The following is an 18683-nucleotide window of genomic DNA, read 5'->3' as shown; positions in this document are numbered from 1 at the left end:
GTAAAACCTTCAGTGGCTAATTTTCAGTGAGCATTAGGGAAGGCACCTGACAATTCAGTTCTTTCAACACCAAATAACTTTAATCATAAGGAATAAAAGATATTCTGTAGAATATCTATAGCCACTGAATTACATATTTTTTGTTTTGACCCAGTTCTACTTTTCATTGGCATTTTTTTAAAGTACAGATTTTGGAGACATCATGACTAAGATATTTCCTAAAGTCTACATGTTTTTTTTTTTTGTTCAGCTTCATCTTGTACTATCTGGAAGGTGGCAAAAGAATGCATCTGGAAATTTTTATTTTCTTAATTGCTTCAACCTTTAGGAATACAATGAACAACACACAACAGCATAAAATTACAGTGGGCAAAGGCTTCAAATAAACAGTCATTTGATTTAGATACAAACCTCTAGAGCATTTTCAAAGAACACTGTAGTAAGTTCCAGAAGTGCCTGTCGCTTCTCTAACATAATGATGAGGGCATCCCATGAATCCCCAAGGGTCTCTGCCATAGCATCATAAATCTGGCTCTTTTCTTTGTTCCCTTCTGCAACCTTGTCTGCTTCATGCAGCAGATCCCATACCTGCTCTTCCAAGGCCTGAGAAGAAAAAAAAAAAAGGCAAAACATAAGAAATCTGTAAACAAAATCAAAAACACTGTGCTGATACAGGTGTCAGGATACTTTTTCAGTGGGTCTGATAAACTAGCCACAGAGATTATATGGCTGTACAACTAACAAAATTTAAAACCCAGCTTCATCAAAACAATGATAATGGTAAGTAAATGAGCCGAGCTCATGAAAGTTCTGAATGAAAATGTCTAAATGAAAATGCTTCTTTCACTGCAATCTTTAACCTAGTTCTTTAAACTCTTTCTTGGTATTTCTTATATTGGTTTACATCATTACCTCTCAACAATATTTATATCCACAAAGCTATAAAAATTATGTTGTCTATATAATATTGGATTTTCCTAAATATATCCACAATGTCTTTAGAGCTAACAAAGCCTTGGTTCTTTTTCAACCTCCAAAAAAGGCTAGAGTCCAAGTACTGCGATGTATACCTCTGTTGGACAAATCCTGGTTAACAGATCTAAAGGAAGTTTGCCTTGTTTTCTGTCACCTAGAAAAAAGATCTTATGAAAATCTTGTAGAAGCTTTAAGGCCAAAGTGTAGAGTAAAAGAAATAAGATGAATGAATGAAATACACAAGGATGTGAGTTCATCACCCTGTGACTGCAGGGTAGGATGAGGTATGCTTCAGAATGCTTATTAGATACAACTGAAAATGCTTTACCCATATTTTTAATGTAAAATTATTTTCAAACTTCATTATGCCAAGCATTTTCTTTTAGCAGGTAAGCTTGAATTCATGGGAAAAAGTGAATGCCATAAACTAAAAAATAAAAACACAAAATACCAATGGTGGTAACTACAAGATAAGATAACCACAGCTGCTGCTTAATAATATTAATATAACAAAGAAGCAATTACTTGATAGCCTCTGTCCATAAGTTAAAGGTATATATAGAGGTCTCATTTCCTATGTATCATGAAACATGTATATTTTCTTCCAGAGAATTTTGAGTGCAGTAATGAGTATTTAATTTTATTTTGTCCATGAATAGCATTGGCATGAAAGGACAGAGAACAGTTTGAGAGAGCCATTGTTGAACACTACCAATACATCTAAAAAATACATGCTACTTCTAAACCAGCCATTTTTATACTACTTGATAAAAAGTTGATGAGGTAAAGCAGTAAGGGAAGCTTTTATGATGTTTCTTTCTTGATGAGGCATAAAATTGTTACATGCACAACAACTCTGTATATGTAGTGGCATTCATTAATTATCCAGCATGATATTTTCTTAACATTCTAGACCAGCTCTGTAGCTAATATAACAGGAATTAAATGAGCATGTGATATGGATGGTCTCTTCAGTAATTCAACATCTTAATATTAAACTATGAAAAGAAGTAGTTGTTATGACAATACTGACATGTTAAAAAAGAGGTAAAATACTTTCAGAGCTTTACACACAAAATGCTTGTCACTAGGAGGTTAGTTTCACCAAAATGATCAGACTACTTTCACAGCTGTACTGAACACACTGTGGAAGAACAGGTGACATCTGAGGTAGTTCCACTTGGAATTTTTTTGCAAAGACTTTTTTTAAAGAGCTGACTACTTTATATTTTGAAATAAAACTAGACATGCTTTTATCCTAATATTCCATCACTTCAACATATTTAAAAGACATTTCAAATGCTAACACCCCCAGGCCTGTGCCATTCATGCTCACTGCCTGGCAATGCAGCTGTTGTGCACTCACACAACTCTCCTACCACTCATTTTTGGGGTACACTTGGGTCTGATATTGCAGCAAAGACAGAGTGCAAGTGACTGAAGGTCGAAAAACATATTTTTATGTAAGCTGTGCTACAATAATTTTAATTAATATTATAATTAATATTCATACAATTTTGTATTACTTTGTTCACAGTCCATTATTTGGGTACTTTACCTTCCATTAAAAGAGCAAGGAATTATAGGGGGAAACTATCTTTTGCCTTTCCTGATTGTTGTACACTGATTCTGTAACTCCGAGTTTTCAAGGTGTAAACTACCCTCCTCACTGAGATGCTGCTAAAATTAATCCTTGTTTATAAAATTATACAACACAATTTTTAACTTAAGGCTCAGAAAATAGTCATAAAGCTACTTTGAGACAAATACTATTTTGGTAGGAATTTTGCTTATGCAAATACTGAAATTGATGACTGAGCTGAACTAACACTGAAAGAAATATTTATTCAAGTCTACCTTCTATCATTTTTGTTCAAATCTCTTGCAAAAATCAGCTCTGCTTTGTGATAAAAATGCAACTGAACTTTGCTGCTAATTGTACTGTTGGGCACTTCAACAATTAATTGCCAATAATTCAGAAGATATTAACAAATAATTTCTTCCATAACAAATTTACTGAAAAATAAGCATTATGAAAATATTTTACTTGAAATAATTGAAAAGCTTATTTAAAAGATATCAATGCAAAAAATGAGCATATTATACTAGTGCTTTTTTTGAAGAATGCAATTTTCTAGTTTGTTTTTCTTGACTATTAGCATATAAATTACTATTTTGCAATTTATACTCTGTGAATTGAAGCAAATAAAGTAATTAGGAGCAATCTTCAGGTTCATGAGCCAAATTAATAACATTGATGGTTTTAAACTTAAGTTTATGGGCTAGATTTACTTCTATTTTTTAGCGGTTCTACCACAGCCTCTTTCATGATAAAAACCAGAGCTTTGGAAGCAAACCAAGAATGCCTTAGTGGGGATTTTGACATTGTCATGGCCACGCACACACACACCCAGTCTTTTTTTTTTCTTCAAATGATCCAACGAGTTTTAGTATTGGGGGATTCAAACACTAAGACATCATCTCAAGGTAGAGCCTCTCTTGGAAGCAACTGAATTATGGAGAACAGAAGAAAGGCAGAGAAATGTGTATGCACAATGCAGTCTACATTGTTTTACCTCCTGGGAGTTTTGTCTCAAGTTTTCTGGTCTTGATCTCACTTTTTTTTTCTTTTAAATTGTGAAAAATGAGACATCAAAATGTACATGCACATATATTTACATTTCCAGAACATATAAACCTGCTGAAAGGCACCTACAGAAGGATAAGGCAGATGTTGGGAAAGAGATTTGCATGAAATCACAAAAGTTGATGTTTTCAACAAAATTGTTACTGCTGACATGGTCTAATTTAGCAAAACAGAAACAGAATATATTAGTTTAGAATCACAACATATTAGCTGAGACTACTGAGGAGAATTTTAACTAGTTGTTGTAAACACCTTACATGATCTCTGTTTAGTCTCAGTTTTACTCTTTCCTGCTCGACATTTATTTTTTCAACTCTATTAACAATAACACATCTGTTTCCTAATCCACAAACATTTGAAATGGGCCCCTTTTCTAAAGTTGTATTTTGGTTTTTATTAAAGCAGCAGGGTGTTCCTAATTTCCAAATTTAATGGAACAAATGTAAATCAGTAATGAATGTGATAGAATACATTCTGTCAAAGGACACTATTTTGGATATGTTTTTCCCTAATGCCCTGAAGTACACATACCTTTTTTATTGCAGTAATTCTGACCATTAAAAGAAATTTAAAAATTGTCTAGAAATTACTGTTTTCTTTTTCAACAAGTTTATTCCAATTACCCTTTAAAGCACCATCTGCCTTACTCAGTGTCAAACTGGTAGTTTAGGCTTTTTTAAGGCCTATTAATATTGCTTAGTCAAAGATAATCCCCTGAAATACTGAGCTGGATTACATTCCGTTTCCTCTAGCATCAGAAGTACTATAAACTGATCACTGGCCACTGCGCCAAATTCTGTCCTTACACCTGGGAATCTTCAACATTAAGTTGACAAAAGAATTTGGCCTGAAAATTTTGGTTATAACTTACAATCCATACAGTGGGATGAGAATAATAATGAAATGGAAAAGCCAAAGGGTTATCAAAACCTAGAATGAGTTTATAGAATAACACGGCATAGTACCAGAAGGGTCAACTATTCCATAAATTATCTTCTAGAAGTTGGTAAGTTAATCACAACTGATTCCAAAGATGTATTTGGTATTAATCCTCTAAATCTTCCCTTAAGCAGGACTAGTTTCATAATCAAATCATTACTCATTCAAGAATTTTTTCCTGACCTGCACAAAAGTTTAATATTGAATTGTATTAGATTAATCAATGAAATTAAGTATATGCATATCAAGTATTGGTATCTGCCAGGATTTGATTTGCTTTTTTTTTTTAAAACAATAATAAAAGAGAAAAAGGAAAACAATTCAAAGCTGCCTCACTGTTGTATTTCAAATTCAAGTGGCTGAAAAATTCTACAATACACAAAACCCTGTCCATTTTCTTGGGATCCAAGTGGAAAAATTCTTCATTATAAATTTTTCTACTTGTAAAAATTTCTAGCTCTTAAATTAGAAAGTATAAGGATTCTGTCCTCTCATTTTTAAGGAAGCACAGTACGCAAGCAAAAACAACTTTTTTTCCTCTCACTATAATGTAATTTTCTAATCTTGTAACATTGAAAAGTTACAGACTGACATAAAACAAATGAAGTTAATATGGCAATTATCATTATTCAGAATTACAACTTTTTTATGGCTATTCATAATGTGTTTTATGGAAGTCTTCATTTTTATTAATGCGCTGTTCTAACAAGACATTTGTGATTTGCCATATGCTGCATTAGTATTACCACTACTGCATGTAAGTGTTTTAAAAAGTTATGTAAATCCAAGGTAATGTATCACGTTGTTGGCACATAACTGGAACAAGTTTTACTTGAGCATAAGGCCATAGCTTCATTTTTACCTTTTTTTTTTTTTTAGATTATTTATAATGCATTCCAGATACCAAGATCCAATTAAGAGTAAAAACAAATGTTATAGGATGCAATAGACTATCATTGATAGTGTCAGTTGGACAAAGATTGTCAAAGAAAATAGTAACTTGTAGCCAGTTTGGAAGAACTACAAACTGTACAGGGTAAGACCACAGCTGGGTGAATGTTCATGTAATTGCATAATTAATTAATGTTCAAATTTACAAAATTATGTTGCTCACTAAGGGTAAAAGATCAAGTGGAATTGCATACACTGGACACCACCAAAACAAAGACCATCTAACAACTGTAATTTTGTTCGATCTTTTCAACCCCTCTACTGCCCACATTTTTAAATTCATTTTTATCCTCTCATAAATAACTAAATCTTTATGGCCATAAATGCTGAAGTCTGAAACATTACTCCCTCTTTATCCATCCTCACACAGCTAATGCTTAATTCATTATCAGATGCTAAGTGGAAAAAATTACTCTAAACAATACTTCAAAGACTGAGATTCAATCTCGGAAAAACTTTGATGAGTGGATTTAGTGATTTAAGACTAAGTAATTACTGACAATTGTTAACAGCTTACTATAAATCACAAAGGGTCATGGCTGAAAAATGCAGAGTCAGGAAGAATTACAATGTCATTGCAGTCCCATATTATCACAGCTCTTGTATTATAGAGGAAAAATAGTAATTCTGAACTTAGTCCTTTTACAGAATACTCATTAATCAATGATGGATTTTGTAAGGACTGCAGGTATAAAACATGAAATAATGAGCCTTTTTCCCACTGTATTTGGATGAAAAGCATTCTTTAACTGTTTATGCATAATAAATTTTCTGACCTTATTTGACTAGATGGTAAAATGTTATTTGAATATTTGTTTTTCTTTCAAAGATGAAAATTATTGTTTTCTTTTTCCACTGTTTAAAATTTATTTTTGAGAATTAGGAGGAAAAAAAAATCAGCTTCTTCCTGTCATCAGTGTGTAAGAACTCATCTAATTCTGAATTGTTCAAACAGGTACAGCAGCTTGTTTCAAGAATGCCCAAATGTAGCACTAGTGGCAATAAAGGTGAGGCACTTGCATAAATAAAGAGAGCAGAACCATCTCTTTCTAGGATTTGGGGGGGATTTTTGTTGTTTGGGAATGTTTGGTGTGGTTTCTTTTGTAATTCTATTCTTCATGTTATTCAAAATCAACACCATGCACCGTATTAGCTACATTCTCTACATACTGTATTAAATTACCTTACAAGCATTGGAAATTTTTAATGATTGGGGAAGCACATAGTCACTGGTATTAAATGAAATACTTGATCCTATTCAATTCAGGTTTCCTCTTTCAGATCTAAAGTTTATGTAATGTAAAAAAAAAAAAGGATAAGATATTGTGCAGAGCTTCACAGATTTTAGAGGAATTTATTTGTCTACAGATATAAAGTGAATCTGCCCTATAAAAACATGAAAACAAAATCTCTTTTTAGGTGCCTTCAGACTCTTCTCAGTGTCAAATATACACATTTAAAATAATTCATTTTTTCATGCAAGCATGTAACTCAGTGTCCAAATGCCACTGTTCTTATAATCTGTTCTCAAGAACACCATAATCTGATTTCAGGACAGCTACTTAGCTGAAATCTTCCTAGCTGAAGATGAGCTATTTTAATGTTACAGTAGCATTTTACTGGAACTTATATCAATCAACATTTAATAAAAATGTTCCTGGAATATCTACTTCAGACTTACAAGGAACTTGAGTTGCTATAAAATAATCAAACTTTTCACAACATTGGTGAACTAAAAACATAAATTGATATTCCATTATATTTAGCAGTTACTAAGGGCTATAGGATTTTTTCATTTGACTTGACACCGATGTATAAAGCAGAAAAAAACCTGTGTCTTTACTGCTACTGTCAGAAGCATATTTTTCCATTGCAGAGACCCAACTACCAAAAAAATCATAGAATATCCTAAATTGGAAGGGACCCAGCAGGATCATTGAAGATCTGCTACACTAACAAAGGGTGAACATATTTTTTTCTGTGAGGAATTTAACCTAAACACAACATTGCAATAGGAGGCACGGGCATCTACATTAGCTGTTGTACCTGAACTATAATGACTAGATGAATTTTTCGTGGTCCCATCACATCTTACCTTCAGCTTAGATAGGAGGAATTCATGATCTTGCAGTAGTTTTTTAGTCTCATCCTGATTGCTGCCAATTTCTAATATATTTGGTGTTGATTCAGCCAGCTGAAGCTTCACCCATTTTCCACACTGTAATAAGTAAACAATTACAGCCTTCAGAAAACACAAGCTTTCTTTCATTTATTTATTCACACAGACTCTCAGCTCTCAGGGGCCATACACATGACAAAGACACAGAACACAGTATAAACTTCATTTCTTTTGAAACAGGTAACAAAATCCCACACTCTAGTGTTACCCAATCAGTGCTATGATTTTAGTTTTGCCCATGAAGAGTAAAATTATCACAATGAGCCAAAAACATTTCTCCAACTCATCTCCCCTTTCATCTGAAGATGATACAGATAGTTAATGAAACTTGGTGGGTGGGTGGAGAGGGCAGAAGGTACAAATATATCACAGCAGATGCAAAAACCATAACCCCAAATCTTATTTCTACCACATAGGTCTAAAGCACATCTATACTGGATATATGTATCAAGAGATTGCAGAAGCAGAAGCAGGGACACTTAACAGCCTTTAGAACAGGAACCAAAGGATGGTGATAAGGACCAAAGCAGTGATGTCACTGGAAGCCAGCATGATTTACAGGACAGAGGGGAAAAATAAATTACTTCACCTAAACTTGAGTCTCCTTGCAATGAAATTACTCCCCTGTAGCAGCAGACCACCTCACAGGAAGGGTGACAACTGATAGGAAAAAGCATTCCCACAGCTGAGGTACTCCTATCCTGAATAATAACCTGACAGCCTAACTCATTATCACCTTATTCTGCATTACAGACAAACCCTAGTTGCTGAGGCTAGCATGTTTCCCAGGTTGCCTGGAGAATGAAAAATCAAACTGCCAATAAATTCCAGCTGGGATTCATTACCAGCATCCAGCTTTACTCCCAATGCCAAATTTTGTGTAAGCTGTAGGCGTGCATTCCAGCTCACAAAACAGGCCTTTAGGTGCTTATAAGCACAACTATACGCACATAAGAGTTTCTACTGAAACACATGGGAATATGAATTTACAGCTTCCAAAAATAACCACTTATTATCAGGTTTTTCCCAGCAAATACTTCATTTGTGGAGTTGGTAGACCATTTATGTAAAATTATTGCTGAGTACAGTTTAAAATAATTCAAGGAGTCTCAACTGGAATCATCACGCTTATTAACACATTTTCATGGCACTCTTCATTTATCTCTTACCTTTTAAACAGAGTAGGAGGAACTCCTTGCCTCCAAGAGCCTAGATATTTTAGCTAAATTGTTTATTCTATTTGAAAAAAAATGAAAAGCCACAAGGAGTAATTGTGAACAGAAACAAGTGTTAACTTCCGAGAAAGTTCTATTAGATATTGACTGATTAACTGGCCTTGCCTTATTATTTTATGCTAACTATTCATTTGCACAGAACCTTTAAAAGAAGTAATAATCAGCAAAAAGACAAGAACAGACATACCAGCAGCTGCTGCCTTACCTTAAGTACAGCTATGACAATACTGGCATCCCCAGCCTGAACAGCAACTGAACTGACCGTTGTTGTAGAAGGTTTCTGCTCTGAACTGGCTTCATCTGACATTGCGTTTGACAATGGGACTTCATACATTAAAGCAGACTTGAAATGCTCTTGCAAGGTCCACTGTTCATTTCAGAAAGCACCAGAGTCGCTTGGATTCATTCAGTGAAACAGCTCAGCTAACACTGATTAGTCTGCCAAAAGGAAAGAATGGGAGGTTAAAAATAGACAACTCCATTGAGTTTATCATTCTTGAGAGAGATTTGACACACCCCTAGTTTGGTAGCATTAAGCTGTCTGTTCTTTTTTGTCACCCTCTGAAGTGCAAAGGGCTTCTTCCTTGGACACCACCTGACACCAGCTAAACAAAGGAAAAGAAGTTCTCAAAAGAGGTAGGAAAAAAAAATCACTATTGATTCTATACAGACAAACCCAGTGTTATCAGGTTTCAAAACACGAAACTATACAATCTCCATTTTCACATTCTACACGTAAAATATTTTCTCGCTTGCCAGAAATATATGCTCAACATAATTCTTCCACTGAATCAAAGTATTTAAACAGGATGAGCATGTGTATATAAATCAAATGTTAAATCAAATCAGGGGATTTTTAATCCAAAAATATTTAAAGGGATAGTGACCATAACAACCAGAGAAGGAAACCAAGTACTTTGTCTGAATTCTTAAGCAGTGTTTTATTCCTGTGTAAGATTAAGATAATTTACCTGCTTTTTAATTTAATCCTAAATTGTTTCTACTGTCTTCATTTTATTCTAAGTGAGCATAAGGAAACCTCTCTAATAGTCGCTTAAACTCCACTTAAGGTTTTTATTCAGTGGAGGGAATTATTAGACATGTTTAGATTACAGTATTGATTTGGCATATTAATTCTATTGCCATTAACCCAGAGCATGCCACAAGTACCCACACTATGAGACAGCAGCTGCTGGGTTTCCTTCCACAGAACAGCTGAGAAAGTGACACTGTTGTTTAGGCTTGCAGGTCTCTCTGGAAACACAGTTCCACTCAAGAAACTACATGCACAACTCTCCCCTAAGCATCTGCTTGTTTGATTTGTTTAAAAATATGTGACATTTAGAGACATTTTTATATAAACTATATCTGCTAATTGCAAACAAGAACATACACACCTGCCATGGAACCAAGATCTGGAAGCAAATTCTAAAATATTTTGGACTAGAAGAAACTTAAGGTTATTTCACGGAATTTCAACAGATGTGTCAAGGTCTGGGATTTTTTCGTTTGTTCATTTCTCCCCCGCTCCAATTGTTGGCAGATTATAATGTTAATCTGAGCACCACTTCAAACCACGACTTTCAAACAGGATATACAGAAGCACTTTCCAGTGGTTTGTGCTGAATAAAATGGGCTTGGAAAAGCAAAACCCATCCCTTGTGCCAAAACAGAACCATGAACCCTCAAGCTGCCAGCAAAGGAACAAATATCACATAGTTTTCTGAAGCTCTTTGCAACACCTGTGAAATGCCCAGATACCCTGCCAGTGAAACACTACATGGATTTTCTTGAGAGTCGTGTGTGTATTCATGTAATAGGTGTGGCAGAATGAAATGTTTGGTACTTAATCCCAACACAAAAACTGAGAGATGGAAGTCCTAAAGAAAACTTCAAAACTGAAACGTAAGAGAGCCCTATTTTGGTTTGAATGGAAGACAGATCCATTGTACAAAACCTGCTAAATACTCAAGCTTTCAAAAAAACATTCCAAAAGACAAGCAACTTCAAATTTTTCACCCTGCAGGCAGGACTGAGGACAAACAGAACTTGGCTGTTGGAAAAACCAATTAGGAAAAACCAGCCAGACTTCTTGCTACTCTTACAAAAGAATTTAGAAATCAATTTTGGTACTATGTCCGTGAGTCTTCATTCTCTCAGAAGCACATTCTAAGTGCACTTTTTCATGGCACAAGTTGGGCCAATCCATCATCTCATTAGGACAGCCAGACACAAGAGCTGCTTTTCACTCAAGTAAATGAGGTATCATTTTTCATAGTGCTGACATCTGGAAATAAGGGAAAAATGCCACACTCAAGAAGTTGACTGTAAGCAAATTTGGCAGCAACTGAGCCAAGTGATTCAGAACATCTGATAACAAATGCATGGTTATTGTATTTATTTGGCTTATGCTAAGCATACAAGATAGGGATGGGGAAATATCACAGTAGCAGGCAGAGAAGAGGTATCAAGGTATCAAAACAGATCTTGGAGCCCAACTGTGGGAGAAAAAGTTGAGAATTTTGGTGCTGCATGATGAGACATTTCAGCTGTGCCTAGGGAAACAAAATTTAACAAGCATGCCTTTCTCAGTCTTGTTTACTTACCTATCTGTCATTTTTTCCTCTGTCTGAACCAAACAACCAACAATCCTGGTAGCACCCAGAAACAGGCAGGCTATCTGCATCAGGAGGGAGAAATATCTTCCATTTGCTACTGCTGTGTGAAAGAGGAGAGTAAGAATGACAAGAAGAAATGAGTTCACCAGCTGTCCATAGGAAACAATGAAACTGAACAAAGGAAACAATCTCAGGAAAATAGAGAAAAAAATTCAGTTTCGGGACTGTAAGTGTATTAGCTGAAACAAGTGTATGTAAAAAGGATTTGAGAGGTAAATGTGAGAAAATTCACTTCATTGTCAACATGGAATGTGCTTTATCCACCTCATGAGAAACACATGAGGTGTTTTTCTCATGTGTAGCAAGGGAAGTGTGGTAATCATAGTTTAGATAGCTATGCATAGGAAAAGGGCCTGTCTTTCTTGGAGACAAGTTGCTTTCTGTTAAGAGCTTCGGAGCAGCACGTGTACTATCAAAATGGCTCTGGGAGAAACAAAGTTCACTCCCTGAAGCCTCGAAGACACAAGGTCCTTTACTTTGACTGCTTTGTAAATGTAGCAGATCTTCTCTTCCTTCCTTGTCTCACATTTGGGAGAACAGGGTGCATAGCGAAAAAGTGAAGGAGGACAGAGGAAGGAAGAATCCCACAAACTGACGGGTTACACACAGCTTGGAAAAAAATATACAAACACTGCTTTACTCTGGGAGCCCCACCTGGAACCCCTGTCAGTCTCTCTAAGTCTATGCTTGCTGCTTTTTACTGGTTCCTATCATCCTACTTCTTGAGTAGGTACCATTTTCAGGTATCATCAGGAATGAGGGCATGAAAGCAAGAAGTCTTGCGAGTTCCCCCAAGTTCATAAGGCAGACATGGAGGTCACATCAAGTGTGAGGGTTGAGCATGGGGTAGGTATTTCTCCTGGAAGAGGCTTCTCTGTACCCTACACTAGTCGAATAAGTTTCTAGGCTATCAAACAGGTTGAAATTCTAACCAGGTTTTCCTATACCCCAAACAAAGAATGATAAAAACTATACCAGCAGCAGTCAGGGCAGAAATGCGGGAAACAGAAACGCCTTCTCTCCGAAGTCAGAAAGTACATAAATGGCCTGTGGGGAACATTAACTTGCAACACTGCCTCTTTCTCAACACTGAGTTAGAAAGAAGGACTCCTTGCAGATAACTGCCCTAGAGAGAAGGCTGACAGAAAACAGAAGGAAACTGCAGCCCTTGCAGACATTCCTTTTTTAGTGAGGGCCAGAGACTCAGGACAAACTGGGCACAAACTAACTTCCCACACCCAGAGGCAGGGCAAGGACCAGCATGAGCTGCTCCACAGCCCAGCAGGGCCCTGAGACTGGGAGACTGGCTGAACTGAGGAAAGTCTGTCCTCCCAAAGTCCTGGACACCCAGGGGTGAAGGGTGCCCAGACAGGACTGGCTCCCCATCTGGCAGTGCACCTGTCTCTGCTGCCCAAGTTGCTGAGATAGGACAGGTGCAGCAAGTGGGGAAGAAGCAATCCCTGCTCCCAAAAGTGGGGGGTTATTGGCTGCAAGAGGGAGGGAAAGGGTCAGCCAGGGTAAATGAGATTAACTTTAGGTAGGTAACAGCTTCAGCACAGGCAGAAAGCATTTCCCTGTTAGCTAAGAGCACAGGAGCTTAAGAAAAGGTGGCGCAAAAGTAGCCCAGGACCCTGCTGGCTCCGAAAGGGGTTGTGCTCTCCTTGCCACCATGGAAAGAGAAGGCTCAAAAGTCCCAGTAAAGGGTTAGGGAACAGCTGTGAAAAAGTGCCCGGGGGTAAAAGACACCCTGCTTTCCCCTAGAAAAAATGGCAAAACCAAACCATGTTCCATATTATTGTTTGATAGTTCCAGATTAATTTCATTCTAAACACAGAAATACAGTGAAGAATTGCAGCTTGTATCTTCCCATTTTACTTGTGCATCTTCTAATAAAAACCCTTGTACTCTTGCTCCTTCATCACCAATCCTGAACACACTTTTATATCACACTAAGAAACAGCAGGAAGAGAAAAAGCTACCCAAAAAGCATCATCATACAAAGCTAAGAAAATACCAAAAGTTATCCTGGTTTATCCCTGTCATACTGAATATGTCTTCGTGGAAGAAAAATGAAACAACACTGCTAACTGTAAAATTAGCAGTGTATCTGAGATCAAGAAACTGGCAAACAGCTTAATATTGCAAATTCAGTGCAATGGTAAGAGCAAAATCACTATTTGTTTGCTTAAAAGGACAACGACATTTAAAAAAATGCACACAGTAAACCAACCTGGGAAGCAATGACAACTGAAACATTTCAGGTCCCACTCTTTCATCCCAAAGCATTCTCTTTCCCATATCCCTCTTTTTGGATCTTAGAGGATTTCCACCAAGTATGTATGGTATTTGTACCTAGCACTTGTCAAAATAGTACCTAAATCTTTACTATTTATCAAACGATAGAAAAAGATCCACCAAATTTAACTAGGGTTTACCAACCAAATGTTATATTGCGTCAGCCTCAACTCTAATTTTAAGAAAGCTCATATAAGCTTTAAATTTAGAACTCCAGCTTCTAAATGTTATATAAAGAACGACCATTCTTTCTAGCATCTGTTACTTAAAAAATTGTCTTTCTGTTCTTCACCTGGCTTACATATAAGATAAAGAGGAATTTACACTTTTCCTTAAAGTGACAGCTACCGAAAAGACTGTTAGAAGTGACTTGATGACTATTCAAATGTAAATATGATGGCAAAATAAAAATAGTGAAGAGTTGAACTGAATGGGGTGAAGAAATTAAACAAAACAGAAAACATTACACAGGTGTGAAGTGATCACATCTCATTCTCTCTCAGATCCCAAGTGAAGACACAAGCATATGCTCTTAAGTCTATGGAGGCTCTCCACTTAGGTTTTCTCAGAATCAGCTGAGAACAGACTTACCCCATCATCACCCCCGGCAAAGCTCAACATTTGTGCCTCACTGGGTGTTGTCCAAAACAAATGCCTATGGAGCTCTACTCTGATGAATGCAAAAGTGAAGCTGTTTTAACAGCTCTCAGGTGGCACACACATCAGTCAGCTTGTCAAAAGAGAAGACGGTGGCCCAGTGTATTCAACTCTGTCAGGAGGGCGAAGAGACATTAGAGAGTTCATTAGTCCGTTTTTCAGGCTCCAGCAGCAGCAGCAGCAGAAAGAGAACAGTTTATTACGAAAGATTAGTATGCTCCCTTGCCCATGCATGTAAGGAAAGCCAACAGGACTTTTGTTGCTAAATTCCTTGGGAGCATTTGAAATTCCTTCCTGATGTGGTGTGTTAGCACAGTGGAGTATGCACTCTGCACCAAATATAGATGTGAGACAGGCTACTCTTTCTCCCTGTAAAGAAGTAAAATTAAGATACAGATTGTAATGTACATCTAAGTCTCAAGGCAACTACAAACTGTACCGCTAATAAAGTACAGCGGCACTTTTGCCCCATGTCACTCATTTCTGTGTTTAACTTACATTTACAATTTAACTGTATTAAGACTATTTCCCTTTAATTTTTTCAATGTTTCTACATAAATATAGATGTATGTATTAAACTTATGAAATCAAAACCACACAGACTGTTCAAAGAGACAGTTGAAACAGTGTAACTGGGTTCTTAGGACCACCTTTTAAAATTGAAAAGCCTCTGTTTAGTCTTATAAAAAGCAGTCAGCCAGCAACGATGCAAACAGATCAGCAAGAGTCATTCAGTTAATAGGGGACTAATTAAATGGATATAATCATGCTAACCACACTAAAACATAAAAGTCATATTGGTACTATTCTTTGGAAAAGTTGATTTAAATGGACACAAATTTCAGAAAGCTAAAATTAGAACAAGTAAAAGCTGTTATACAGCCACCTTTCTACTAGCAAATTACTTTAGACCTCTGATACTGGGGAGGGTTTATCCAGAAAAGAAAAATTCAGCAGAGGAGTTGAATTTTAAGCATTAGAGAACCATGAGGCTTTATAATCCTTTTTCAAAAGTCATTTATCAGCAGAGTTATAAATAGCAGTGCTTTGTTTCATTATAAAAAGATACCTCCATTTTGAATAACTGCTACTTGAAGGTTCACACTGCTGAACATTCCTTTGTATGTTCTGGTCACATATGTCCCTCTTTCAGATCATGGTACCTCAAACAGTGAGAATGTACCAGGTCCTGCCTCTCCTTTTCAGGTAACTACTGAACTGCGCAGCACACATAGGAGAAGTTAAAACCAGGAAGTACTGGAATTCCAGCTCCACCCACCCCAGCTCACTTGCCTGGAACTGGGTTGTTAAAATTCAAGTCCCACATAAATCTAGGAAACATTGCCTACAATTAAAAACAAAACAAAACAAACAAACAAAAAAACCCCAAAACAAATTAAAAAAAAACAAACCAAAAAACCAAACCAAAACTGTTTCCCCCCCTCAATACTCTCTCAGCACTGAAGAACAGTGAAGATGGATTTACATGCTTCAGAACCATTGTTTGACATTCATAGCAAGAGTTCCTGCTGCTGTACAATCACCAGCAACAGGTGATTTTTTTTGCTTGTTCTGGGCACTCAAACTGCATTAGATCTGAATGCTGCTGTCTGCAGTAGCAGGTGGTTCAGTGCAATAGGACTGGTTCAAGGGACAGAAACTTGGTACCGAGAATTTATACAGATCAGCATTCTTCACACTGCTTCCAAGTGACACTATGATGAGTGAGCTGTCTGCATGACAATGTGTACTACAAGACATCATAGAGGGGAATATTAGATTTAATCCTGAAGGGAGATCATCTGGAATGAATATACACTTATGCTAGTGGAAAACATTGAAGAAATATAGCTGCAAAGTATTTTTTTTCTAGTACTCAAGTGGCTTTTCTTGTGGTCTACCACACAAAGAACCTCTTGGTTTAGGAAACTGAGTGCAGGCTGCTGAGATATAGTATGATCTTTAGGACAGCATCACCTTTCATGTGTTAGAGCTGGTGGGTTTTATTTCTTCTTCCAAAATCTGAAGAGTAGGGTTTTTTCCTCCCTTCTTAGGCTTTGCCACCAGCTCCGTGGCTCTTGATTACTGAAAAGTTGCCACCTCTGGCTGCTCTATGCTGCTAGGGTGGCCAGGGTAGGGATGGGAGCCTGCAGCTGTTTTCTTAAGGAAGAAGTGACAGGACAAAGGAGAGTTGAAATGTTCTCATTTTCATCATACAGCCTTCAGCTTTTGTTTGAAACACTACTCAGGAAGTGGCAGTGCTGTTCCAGCCTAATAATATGCCATCGGTCACCTTACTCCAGAGTGTCCTCACAGCTGGACCTCTACAGTTCCAGGAATTATTCCTTCTCCACACAAAAATATGCAAGAATCCAAGGTGTTCTCATGCCTTTTTCCATTAGAGCACCAAACAGTATCTCGACTAGGACCATAAGAAATAGAGAACTGTCAACTTGTTGTTCTCCACATTCGGCTCCCTTGGGCACCAGAACTGGGTATCCCACACAGTGAAAGTTGAACAGGGAGCTGCTACGGGAAGATTTCTGTCACAGCTCAAGGTCCTGAAGGAATTGATTTCAAAAGCATAGCAACTCATGCTGTCAAACTAGAGATAGGTGTCACTTTTTCACACCACTGCACCTAGTGTTTTAACGTCACCAGAAGCCATTCTTCCCTGAGAGATACGCATAGAAAAATCAATATCTTTACCTGGATGTAGTAGGGAAAACAATAAAGTGGTCTGTCAGCATGTCCTTATTAGATTTATCTGAAGGTCCCAGGGACAAGCACCCTGGATCAGCTCTGGAAGGTCCATACGCCTTTGGAGTCTCCCTTGCTGTTATCCCAGGATCTGAAAGCCCATCTTGCCAGAGCGTTCCCATCTGAAAGTCACTTCAAGCTCTTTATACGGGGTACTGCAATGCTGTGCCCAAGGTGAATTGTTCTGTAGTCTGCTCCAAGCAGCTTCTGGTTCTTTCACCACACAGATGACTGATCAGTCACCTCAGGACCTCCAATTTCTCTTCTTGAAATGCAGCAGGAGACAAAAGATTTAGCTCTCACCATGGTAAAATAATGTAAAATGAGAGAAAGGACAATTTAAAAAAGGATAAGAAAAAGTAGAAATTAAAACAGGGAGATGGAAGTCAAAGGACTGGAGAAGATTTTGAACCAGAAGAAGTCTTGATGAATGATGAAAGAGAAGCTGAGAGTTGCAAGGATGAATTAGGGACTGAGGATCAACAGTAAGTGCAAAGGTACACAGGGCACTTGGCCCTTTGTAGCAAGGGAACCATGTCAGGGTATTGAAAGTGCTCTGCATGTTTCAAAATCTTGCTACTGATATGTCTGTGTTAGGTGTAAGCTGAAAGGGTTTGTCAGAATGTGGCACATGCAGTAGTCAAACATCTAATGTCAATTTAAATCATATTTAGATTTGAGCTTGAGTTTTACTCTAAAGACTAAATTATATGTGATAGAAGAGTGCTCAGAGCCTAACTAATATGAAATGAATTAGCGCAGTCAGGAGTTCACCTTAAAAGTGCAGTACTGCTGTAAAACAAATCACTGAATTGACTGTCTGTGACTTGCTGGTGGTGTTAGACCTGACAGCTACAGGTACTATCTATGACCCTTTTACAAATACACTTTTACCGGAGGCCATCAGCACCAGTCCTGATCAAGACAATAAGTCAGTTGCTCAAATGTTTCTTTCCCAAGAGATTGATCTATCACAGTGTCCAGTAACACATTCAGAATCCATTTGTCAGGACAAAAGTCTTTTCCTGTAAATCACGGGAAAAAAATTTTTTGACCACGTTTTCCAATTTCTCAACCTACCTTCTTCTGAAGTATCAGTCCTCCAGTGAACTCTGCAGTCAGCTGGTTTCATTAAGGATCCCCATTGCTTAATTACCTTAAACCTCACACTTGAAAATAGATTTGCCCAGGACAATTATCACCATCTTTGTTTGAGAAAACAAAAAAAATTGAAGTTTAATGATACAGTGGATACAAGGTTTTCTGGTAAAATCTCTTGTGATCTCACCGTGTGGAGACAAGAGGCAGGCAAGCACTATAGCTGAAATTTGCTGTCAAAACCAAAACTGCACTGGGGGACCCTCTAT

At 37.2% G+C, this 18683-nt stretch overlaps 1 protein-coding gene across 1 annotated transcript in view; it reads right to left on the bottom strand.

Moving 5' to 3' along the window:
* The window catches only part of CCDC141 (coiled-coil domain containing 141), a 77721-nt gene extending 59259 nt beyond the window's left edge, over positions 1–18462 (bottom strand). The window contains exons 1-6 of the mRNA XM_017834186.1: positions 18397–18462; positions 14491–14668; positions 11533–11644; positions 9132–9364; positions 7608–7730; positions 412–603 (exon numbers count right to left, since the gene is read on the bottom strand). Of these exons, the coding sequence (XP_017689675.1) occupies positions 412–603; positions 7608–7730; positions 9132–9260 (444 nt within the window). The 5' untranslated portion in view covers positions 9261–9364; positions 11533–11644; positions 14491–14668; positions 18397–18462. The remainder of the gene's footprint in view (positions 1–411; positions 604–7607; positions 7731–9131; positions 9365–11532; positions 11645–14490; positions 14669–18396) is intronic.
* Positions 18463–18683: the final 221 nt, after the last annotated feature.

Source organism: Lepidothrix coronata, unplaced genomic scaffold, assembly GCF_001604755.1.
Source record: "Lepidothrix coronata isolate B3197 unplaced genomic scaffold, Lepidothrix_coronata-1.0 Scaffold7, whole genome shotgun sequence".
Classification (NCBI taxonomy): domain Eukaryota; kingdom Metazoa; phylum Chordata; class Aves; order Passeriformes; family Pipridae; genus Lepidothrix; species Lepidothrix coronata.
This window is presented reverse-complemented; position numbering and strand designations above follow the sequence as displayed.